Source organism: Tachypleus tridentatus, chromosome 3 (assembly GCF_004210375.1).
Source record: "Tachypleus tridentatus isolate NWPU-2018 chromosome 3, ASM421037v1, whole genome shotgun sequence".
Lineage (NCBI taxonomy): Eukaryota > Metazoa > Arthropoda > Merostomata > Xiphosura > Limulidae > Tachypleus > Tachypleus tridentatus.
Window position 1 is genome coordinate 80,845,340 of NC_134827.1, and position 11,731 is coordinate 80,857,070.

Below are 11,731 nucleotides of genomic sequence, written 5' to 3' on the forward strand. Positions count from 1 at the left end.
CCACATAAAACCTTTTTGTATTTCAGGCATTGTAGTGTAAATAAGAGGGATCTTTTTTTCTTCTGACAAACGTAGGTAAAAACTTGAGTTCTTGTTAAAGCACTTTACTAAAGTCTAAGACTATTTTATCAACTTCTTGGAAACATGTGATTCAGGGAAAATTATATAGAAAGTTTAACATAAAATTCCTTAGATATTCTAATAAGTGATAAACTGATATACAATGTGCTTCCTACTACGTTATGCAGTACAGCTTTTTAAAAATTTTCGTATGTATTGCATATATTGTTTTTTCAGAGAACATTGAGTGTAGGAAATAGCTAAGTTCGTTTTGCCCTACTTACCTATAGACTTGGGTCATTCAACAAGAAAAATTGAATCTAAATATTAGTAGTAGATTTTTAAGTTTTAATAACTAAAGGACTTATATATGTCTTTTATCATTCGCTATAATCAATATAATTTTTTTTTCAAATTCTGAGAAAAAAAATCCAACCCAACAGAAGTGATGGATAAAATAGCATCACCAATTTGATATTTTAGTTTTTCAAGGTTTTCTGGATTGTTATGGTAGACGTTTGTTTTCAAAAAATCCTCAGAGATTACAATATAAAAGAGCGAACGAGAGGAATATTTCGTCAGCCAATCCAATGTTCAGAAAAAAGATATGGTTTAAAAACACTGTAACAATTCGAGCAAAGTAGTGTGGTGCTTCATCCTGATGGAAGATAACTTTTGTAACAAGAAGCCAGGAGTTTCTTGGAGTTGTAGGATGAAGAACTCTGGTAGATACAATTTTCAGTGATAGTTTGTTCGTCAAAGAAACAAAATAAAACAAAATGAATACAGCAAAACAAAAAAACTCACCTGCCTGTATTTATATTACATTATTGTTGTTATCTTTATTTTCGGACACCCTCTATTGTGTACATATAGACAATAATCTTTTTTCCTGGGAGGTTAAATCATTTGATACCTTGACGATACAGCTTTACTTATTTCTCGTCGCATGGTTAATGCAACTTCCCGAAAAGAATGGCTGACATATACAATGACAGTTTTCTCAGTCTAAAGCACAGATGTACTTCTGCTCCCATTCCACTGAGAATTTAGTATTTTACCCTGTGAACCATAATCTTCTGAACTTGATCGTTTTTGTAAAAACAACTTGTTTCAATGTGTCATCAGTTCTGTCCACTCTGTTCCAAACTCAACCCATGTCGGATAATTTATAATTAAGTGTTTTCAGTGTTGTTCACTCTATTCCAAGCTCAGCCTAGGCTGGATAATTTGGAATTACGTGTCTTCAGCTCTGTCCACTCTATTACAAGCTCAGAGTAGTCAGATAATTTAGTGTCTTCAGTTGTCTTCACTCTATTCCAAGCTCAAAGCCAGCTCGGATAATTTATAATTAAGTGTTTTCAGTTGTGTCCACTATATTCTAAGCTCAGTCTAGGTCGTATAACTTAGAATTAATTTTCTGTAGGACCTCCTACTAATCTGCTGAACCTATTTCCGTAGAAAACAAATTCTAATGTTTGTATTCTCTCCAATACTACGTGTATGTTATTCATTGTTCTCTATTCCTCTCTGCCTGAACCAACTTCAAACTTCTCATTTTCTATTGTTATTGAGCTCCTTGCATCTCTGCCAATATTTTCTCAGATCATATTATATGTATCCAAAAAAGCGGAACTATAAAATATAACATAAGATCTGGATGTTGTTTTACTCATCATTATAGAAGTTACTAGTGACAAAAACAACAAAATCTTAGTTGTCTTTGAAGTTATAAAACTATACAGATGAAATATACAGGTTGTTCCTTGTTGTCAGAATCCAAGCTGTAGTATATCAACATTAAAATTTCATCTGTATATAAGGTAGGTTTATGATACAAGATTTACAGCTAACTAATTGTCATTTAAATATAAGATATTATGAAATTGGTCCAATGACCTAGGAGTAGTTAGATTAATGATAAACAATCAGACACACAGATCTTTGTGCTTTATATATAAGGATTCATTTAATTTCTTCTGTAACATAAAACATTACTGCTTTTTTTTCCGATAGAGGGCGATACGTCAAATGTGACAATCGTTAAAGTACAACAGCATGTTTAATTTTCCACTTACTGAGCATGGTAGGTATCGCTTGGATCCTGATATAGCAAACACAGGATTGTGAGTTGTATGTTAAAACTAGAGTGTGAATGTTTTGTTTGAATACTATGAATACTGGGACAAAATAACCTATGGTAAGAAAGCAGTTTAAAGACAAATTTCTCGTTTAACAAGTTCCCTTTTCAAGAAGTGTAAGTAACTAATTAGGTTTTATTTAACTGTATTTTTGCTTTGTGAAAATGATAAAAGCAACGATGTAAGGAAGGTAGAAAACGAGATGTTAACATATCGTATCTAACGATCCTCTAGCTAATTAATAACTACTGCATTCATGCAGAGATGATAAATATATATTTGTATTGTTTATTGGGGCATTTTAAGGATATTAGTATTGTTTATTTGAAAATTAACATTAGCTGAGGATTCCAATGCAGAAAATGTTGTATTCAGTGTCTCTGGGGAATTTTAATTTTTTGAGCGTTTAATTGTATACGTACGAAAAGAACAAGACAATTAATTCTTGTAATGATAGTTATAAACATTTCACGAAATAATGGTAACCGGATGTCGTATGTAGTTTGTCCAAACAAAAGGATATGACGTCACTGTAACGACATAAAAAAAATAAAAACACAACTTAGTATATTCCGTCATACGTTAAAGGGTGAATAAAATATATATATGAAAGTGACATTGTATTGTGAGAGTTTTATTTACTGAGTTCATTTCAAAGCTGCTAGAAAACTACATCTACTAACCGTTTCTAATCTAAAAGTAATACATTAATTTAAACAATCAGGTCCCACTGCAACAAGACACTCTATTCATGAGAAGATGGATACTTGGTTTAAACAGTCAGGTCAAAAAAGTTATAAAAAAAGAAATTATATTTTATTTCAACAAACTATTCTATTGCTATTGTTATCCATTCATAAATTTATTTTATTGCTATTGTTATTCATTCATAAACTCATTTTATTGTTATTGTTATCCATTTATAAGCCCATTTTATTGTTATTGTTGTCCATTAAAAACCCATTTTATTGCTATTGTTATCCATTCATAAACCTATTTTATTGTTATTGTTATCCATTCATAAGCCCATTTTATCGTTATTGTTATTAATTCATAAACCCATTTTATCGTTATTGTTATTCATTCATAAACCCATTTTATTGTCATTGTTATCCATTCACAAACCCAATTTATCGTTATTGTTATCCATTCATAAGCCTATTTTATTGTTATTGTTATTCATTCATAAACATATTACATTATTATCCATTCATAAACATATTACATTGTTATCTATTCACAAACGCATTTTATTGTTATTATTATCAATTCACAAACCCATTTTATCGTTATTGTTATTCATTCACAAACCCGTTTTGTCATTATTGTTATCCATTCACAAACCCATTTTATCGTTATTGTTATTCATTTATGAATCCATTTTATTGCTATTTTAATCCATTCATAAACATATTACATTGTTATCTATTTACAAACTCATTTTATTGTTATTGTTATCAATTCACAAACCCAGTTTATTGTTATTGTTATCCATTCATAAACATATTACATTGTTATCCATTCATTAACATACATTGTTATTTATTTACAAACTCATTTTACTGTTATTGTTATCAATTCACAAACCCATGTTATTGTTATTGTTATCCATTCATAAACATATTACATTGTTATCCATTCATAAACATACATTGTTATTTATTTACAAACTCATTTTACTGTTATTGTTATCAATTCACAAACCCATGTTATTGTTATTGTTATCCATTCATAAACATATTACATTGTTATCCATTCATAAACATATAACATTGTTATCCATTCATAAACATATTACATTATTATCCATTCATAAACATATTACATTGTTATCTATTCACAAACGCATTTTATTGTTATTATTATCAATTCACAAACCCATTTTATCGTTATTGTTATTCATTCACAAACCCGTTTTGTCATTATTGTTATCCATTCACAAACCCATTTTATCGTTATTGTTATTCATTTATGAATCCATTTTATTGCTATTTTAATCCATTCATAAACATATTACATTGTTATCTATTTACAAACTCATTTTATTGTTATTGTTATCAATTCACAAACCCAGTTTATTGTTATTGTTATCCATTCATAAACATATTACATTGTTATCCATTCATTAACATACATTGTTATTTATTTACAAACTCATTTTACTGTTATTGTTATCAATTCACAAACCCATGTTATTGTTATTGTTATCCATTCATAAACATATTACATTGTTATCCATTCATAAACATATAACATTGTTATCCATTCATAAACATATTACATTGTTATCTATTTACAAACTTATTTTACTGTTATTGTTATCAATTCACAAACCCATTTTATTGTTATTGTTATCCATTCACAAATCCAGTTTATCGTTATTGTTATTCATTCACAAACCCGTTTTGTCGTTATTGTTATCCATTCACAAACCCATTTTATCGTTATTGTTATTCATTCATAAACCCATTTTATTGTTATTGTTATCCATTCATAAACCTATTTATTGTTATTGCTATCCATTCATAAACCCATTTTGCTCTCTCTCTGTTATTATTAAACATTCAGTTAAAGACCTTCACAATTATAAAACAATTTTATGCAGTTGAGTTCACAATAATTAAAATAACCATTGGTATCTTAGTTTGTAATAACATAAGGTTCGTTGAAATTTACATCAATTAGTGATTTGTCGTCATGATTAGGAAGATAACACTTAAATATCACATGTTCATGAAGAAATAGGCAGAAGCATGTTTCTTTATTAACAACTGTGCTGTTTGCAATAAACTTTTAGTATTTGCTGCTCAGAAAATATTGTAAGTGGTTTTTGACAATTAATCGTAGATGTATAGGGGTTAAAAACCTACTTCAAAACTGTGTGCCTTTCATTTGACTAAAAAAACATGAGAAGTTTGAATCTATGATACAAACTGTTTATTCACAAGTAACTTTAGGCCATCATATCTCACTCAACGCCAAGTTAATCAACAAATCAATCTTTCTTGATGTAGGAGTTAGTTTATCATCCACTCAGCTCGCTTCTGTTATCAGATAAGGTATAAAGGGCATCGTCTGTAAATACGTACAAAGACATCCATTACTGTGTGTTATTCGTCTGTTGCTAAAAAATCTTCATGTACAAGCACTGGATGAGCTTTAAAATTTGACACACCAAAGATGGCTTCTACCAGAAGTCGAGTGACGCTGCTTTATAAAAATGTAGGTTTCTGAACTGTGTTTATAAATACAAGTTTTAACATAGTTTAAGGTGATTTAAATGGAAGGTCTTGATTGAAATTAGGAAATAGCTATAGTCAGTAAAAGTTGTTTACAGGTACTGTAAAGTTTTGGTATAAATATCTTTCGAAAGTTGTGGAATAAATGTATAAATTACTTTCACAAAAATGCTGAAACAGATTTGCTTTCTTGATGTTTGTTTCTGTTCATTTAAAAACATGTGTGATCCTTAAAACCTTCGAACCCGTATTGAAAAAAAAAGTTGTAATTTCTCCTTACGTTTTGTTCAATTCTCTGTTATGTGAAAAAAAACAAAACACAATAAACCTAATGGGATTAAAGATGCACAAAATTATTATACTATTTAGTAGTTCAGTCTTTGGTAATTCAAGTTTTAGAATACAGTTTTAATTATTATTGTTATTATTTTATTTTGAATGTCAGGCTCACGTATCGAATTGAGAAGTATTACTTTGTAAAGCACACATCGTGTTTATTTTGTTTTTTATGGTTCATTTTGGTTCCAGACTTATAAACTACATACTTATATTTATGTTAAATGTATATGTGTATTCTACGTATTAACATAATTTCAGTTTGTCAATACGATACCCGTGTCATATTTCATGTTAAACTACAAATTAACATAATTTCAGATTTTCAGTACGATGTTTGTATCATATTTCGTGTTAACACTACAAATTAACATAATTTCAGGTTTCTAGTAAGATGACTGAGTTATATTCCATATTAATACTACATACTAGCGTTAATTTCACGTTTTTTGTAAGATTATTGCGTTATATTCCATGTTAATTCTACATAGTAGCATAATTTCAGTTTGTTAGTATGATGCATAATTCATGTTACAACATGTCATTTTACGTAATCATTGTATACAATAAATTGTTGAAACTTGGACAGATGGCAACTGCCTCTTGTAGAAGAAGAAGAAGAATGTCGTCGGTATTTGGGTAATAAAAGTTCATACCCTGGAGGGTCAGGTTCTCTATGACCTCTTCCTCCTCTTGACGAATTTTATAACTGTGGAACTGAATATTATTTTGATCCGTTTCAGGGCAATGTCCATGTAATGTGGCTCGTATACTGTGATTATTTTATTCTATCTGCAGAAATGTCAAGTTTTTTAATTGTTTAATACATATATATATATATATATAGTAGAAAAATATTTTTTATTATTGCTATTTTTTATTTTTTTGTTATTATTATTATTATTTATTATTTATTATTATTTAAAATTTATATATATTTTTTTCAAATTTTATTTTTTCTTTTTTATTTATTTTTATATTTAAAATATAAGTTAACTGGGGAGAGATATTTAGAACTAGCTTCATCATATACGAGGTACCTGTCTAGTTCGCATAGTAATTCGTTTTTCATCCAATTCTTATTAAAGTACATTATTGTACTATGTAGGATGATATCTGGTATGGTTGGTATGTTCGAGTATTTGTCAATGAACTGAGATGATATAGTTCTTGGAACTCTGTATGCAGTTGTTAGGAGTGTGTTTTGGATTGTTTGTAGTTTGGTTTTAATTATTTTATTGCTCACAGTTATCCATGCTGGAGCTGCATAATCTATTACAGGTCTAATATATGTTTTATAGATTTTTAGTATGTTATCTGTGGATGCTCCACTGTTTTTACCAGTTAGACTCCTAGCATAATTAGTTCTTCGCCAGACTTTATTTTTAATTTCGTTCACATGATTGATCCAAGTTAGTTTTGAATCATAGGTCAGACCTAAAAATTTTGCCGATGGGGCAGTCTGGAATAGAGTGCCATTCATATATAATTTTGGCTGTTGTTTTTTGTGTTTTGTCAATTTCGTAAATACTACGAGTTGTGTTTTTGCTGTGTTTACTTTTATTCTATATTTTTGACAGTATTCACTTATTCTATTTAGTTGCGGTTGTATGTTAGTGGCTGCTATCGTGGGTGTTGCGGCACTTTTCCAGACTGCCACATCATCTGCGAACCTTGAAGAGAATCCATGATTCGGATCCTTCAGTGGCATATTGTTTACATACATGATGAAAGGTATAGGGCTAACCACCCCTCCCTGAGGGACATCAGCTTCAGGAGTAAAGTATTCAGAAAATGTTCCTTCAACATTTACTCTTCACTTTCTATTTTACAAAAAGTTAGATAACCAGCGAATAATTCCTCGCCGTAGTTCTATTTCATTCATTCGGAACCTTAGACCATCATACCATACAGTGTCGAATGCTTTCTCGATATCAAGGAAGCAAGCAACAGTACATTCTTTTTTATTGAAGCTATCTATTACGGTTTCGGTTAATCTGATTAGGTGATCTGTCGTTTGTCTAAATTTCCTGAATCCATTTTGTTCTTTTGATAATTTTGATGTTATCTCCAAGAATGTGAAGAGTCTATTACTGATTATTCTTTCAAGAATTTTGCCTATACAGCTGGTCAGGCTGATTGGTCGGTAGCTATTAGGTTTATTCGCTGGCATCCCTTCCTTATGGAACATTAATATATTTGCAAGCTTCCAAGAAACTGGGATGTATTCTGAGGATAGAGATAGGTTAAAAAGTGAATTTAGGTGGTCAAACAATTTCGGAGTGCCCTGTTTTAGAAGGATAGCTTGTATTTCATCTTCACCTGGTGCTTTGTATTTTGTGTTTTTTATTGCTTCGAGTACTTCTTGAAGGGATATTTCATTTGTTAGTAACGTGCTTGTATAATCTGTGTCGGAACTTATATTTGTATCAGTTATGTTTATTGGAAAAATTGGTTCAAATTGATGTTTATTGTTTAATATGTGATTAGTGACTTTATTGTAGAAATATGTATCCATATCTGGATCAGTGTGAGTTTTAAAAGTATTTTGGAGTTGATCTTGTAGAAACACAAGTGGAGATGACGTGTCAAAAGTCTCCCGCCTACGAAATAATACGTAACACATTTTACGTTGTCCATATTTTGTATGAGGGTAAGTATTTCTTCCAAAATGTGGAGATAATTTTTAAAATATAATTTCAGATCGAGCTATTGGTTATTTTTGAATATTTCAATAAAAATATACAGAAAATATTATGACGCGTAACATTCTATAGTGTTTAAATCTAGCTAGGTTACTCTTTACCCATAAGGTAATAGGAAATGACCAACAACAAACGTTGTCATCCAGTACTTTGACTTACTTGCCTGTTGATTGTTATACTTGAAATTATTAACAGATTAATTGACGTTCTTTAGCTACTGTACTTAGGACGAGATTATCCGAAAGGTTACAACTATTTTCGTACTCGTCTGAAGACAGCGTTTGTTAAGAACAAGGATGTAAGTGGATCAACCGAGATTGAGATGTTGCTGGCTCGAGGACAGTATATTATTAAAGAACTGGAGGCACTGTACATGTTGAAGAAATATCGAAAACTGAAGAAACGATACTCATCTCAACAGTGAATGCGTTTATTAACATTTAGTGTCGTAAGTCAAAACTAGAAAGAAATGTTTACATAGTGAAACGTTATAACGTTGAATAATTGGGATGAAGAAATGTTTACATAGTGAAACGTTATAACGTTGAATACTTGGGATGAAACTTTTCACAAACTTACTTTGTTCCAACGACGAAGTGCACAAAACTTATAGCTTCCTGACTGTATCAGTGTTGTTTTTTTTTTTTTGCTAAACACAAAGCTTCACAATCTTTGTTATTTCAAACACAGTCATCGAAACCCGATTTCTAGTACTATAATCCTTTGGGTTTACAGTTGTGCTACTAGAAAGCCGTTGTTTTCATATTTTAAAATAAAGAAATGTTCTATGTAATATTAGAGCTTTAGTTTTGTGGTTGAGACATTAATGTCACATTTTAAAAAGAAACAGTGTTTATTGTTTATAGTTATATTTTATCAGTCAATATATGATATAAATAAAAAAACATGAACAAGTTTTGTCTGGTTATTCAGATAATGAAACATAAAATATACAGTACCCTCTCTTTTATTTTTGGCCCTGTAAAATAAACAAAATTGAGTAAATTAGACAAACAATTAGTGTAGACTGTTAGAACACTCAGTAGTTTATACCAAATCATTTATTTCTAATCAACATTCTGTTACACTTGCCAATTTATCTCTCGCGAAGACCTTAACTTGGCCACTTTGTCTATGAGGATATGAAACAAGTTGATTGAAATTTATTGCTAAAGCGAGAATTATACACGTTATAATGTTTAAGTGACCTAAAGCTGGATAAGAGAAAAAATCACAGATTATAACGTCTTCAGCCGAACAGAAAATCCACAGATTATTAGTGTCTAGGTGATCCAAAGCAGGACAATATGAAAACTACACATCATTAATGTCTAGGTGATCCAAAGCCATGCAACACGAACACTACATATCTTTAATGTCTAGGTAATCCAAAGCCGGACAATGCGAACACTACACATCATTAATGTCTAGGTGATCCAAAGCCATGCAATACGAACACTACACATCATTAATGTCTAGGTGATCCAAAGCCGAACACTACGAACACTACATGTCATTAATGTCTAGGTTATCCAAAGCCGAACAATACAAACATTACACATCATTATTGTCTAGGTGATCCAAAGCCATGCAATACGAACACTACACATCATTAATGTCTAGGTGATCCAAAGCCATGCAACACGAACACTACATATCTTTAATGTCTAGGTAATCCAAAGCCGGACAATGCGAACACTACACATCATTAATGTCTAGGTGATCCAAAGCCATGCAATACGAACACTACACATCATTAATGTTTAGGTGATCCAAAGCCGAACACTACGAACACTACATATCATTAATGTCTAGGTTATCCAAAGCCGAACAATACAAACATTACACATCATTATTGTCTAGGTGATCCAAAGCCATGCAATACGAACACTACACATCATTAATGTCTAGGTGATCCAAAGCCATGCAACACGAACACTACATATCTTTAATGTCTAGGTAATCCAAAGCCGGACAATGCGAACACTACACATCATTAATGTCTAGGTGATCCAAAGCCATGCAATACGAACACTACACATCATTAATGTCTAGGTGATCCAAAGCCGAACACTACGAACACTACATATCATTAATGTCTAGGTTATCCAAAGCCGAACAATACAAACATTACACATCATTATTGTCTAGGTGATCCAAAGCCATGCAATACGAACACTACACATCATTATTGTCTAGGTTATCCAAAGCCGGACAATACGAACACTACACATCATTAATGTCTAGGTGATCCAAATCCAGACAATTAGAAAAACACGCAACAGGAAATTTTGTATTCCTTTCTCAAACTTTCGTTTTACCAATAAACCAACTCGGTATTTTCAACTAAGAACCCACCACAGGGAACATCTTTGTAACAATGTATATATGGGTCTTACCATACGGAACGTCTCTATTACACTGGATATATGGTATTCACCACAGAAGATATCTTTGTTACGTAAGCTATATATGAGACCCACCACAGGGGATACCTTTGTTGTGTTGGCTGATTAACGATCAGCTTTCACAATTCATCACTGTAGTGACATACTTCTTTCAATATGAAATCAATCAAATTTAAAATATTTTATTTTCTCCAACGAGTCTTACTATTGTTAGCGATTAATGGTAAACTGCGAAGTGGTGTTTCCAGTATGGGCGGCTTACACGAGTTTGTCAGATATAAAAGTTTTGTAGAGAGGTAATGGCTGTATACAATAATTCTTAAATAATTGGATCTTGTAATTATTAATCTGAGTGTAAAAAAAAAAAAAACTTTTCACTTCACATGATGCATCAGACAGAAGACAACTGAACATATTTTATATTCATATAAAAGAAACTACGTCATAAAGGATTTCTCTATTATAGTCAATTAAGGCTTTTACCACTAAAGAGAGTTGTTATAGTACATACTGCAGTACTTTACATAAAAAACATGATCCCTGCAATTGTCTAGATATTATCTGTATAGAGTTAGTCTTTAAGAATAATATGAAAGATGTTTCCTCGATGTAGGATCTGCTTATTTTATAGGATGATGTCTTTAAAAACATATAAAAGATGTTTCCTCTTCATTGGGTTAATTTATTGCCAGTGGTGCCAAAATAAATCAACAGCGATTTACGTGTGTAAATTCGTTACAGTTGACTAAAACGTACACCAGATGGGGATAACGTCGATATTATTGTCTGTTCTTTCAAACAGAAATTTCTTTGGTCGTGCTTTACAAAATCTAATAAGCGGT

At 31.0% G+C, this 11,731-nt stretch overlaps 1 protein-coding gene across 1 annotated transcript; it reads left to right on the plus strand.

Moving 5' to 3' along the window:
- Positions 1-5,262: 5,262 nt before the first annotated feature.
- On the plus strand, positions 5,263-9,398 carry LOC143247332 (electron transfer flavoprotein regulatory factor 1-like). The gene is made up of 2 exons (XM_076495194.1): positions 5,263-5,423; positions 8,696-9,398. The coding sequence occupies exons 1-2, from the start codon at positions 5,382-5,384 to the stop codon at positions 8,903-8,905; spliced, it is 252 nt and encodes an 83-aa protein (XP_076351309.1). The 5' UTR covers positions 5,263-5,381; the 3' UTR covers positions 8,906-9,398.
- Positions 9,399-11,731: the final 2,333 nt, after the last annotated feature.

What these genes read in the sequence shown, in the direction of transcription:
- LOC143247332 (XM_076495194.1), top strand. Translation starts at nt 5,382, where the DNA reads ATGGCTTCTACCAGAAGTCGAGTGACGCTGCTTTATAAAAAT. An exon ending in TGACGCTGCTTTATAAAAAT is followed by an intron (nt 5,424 to 8,695) that starts GTAGGTTTCTGA and finishes GACGTTCTTTAG; the next exon opens with CTACTGTACTTAGGACGAGA.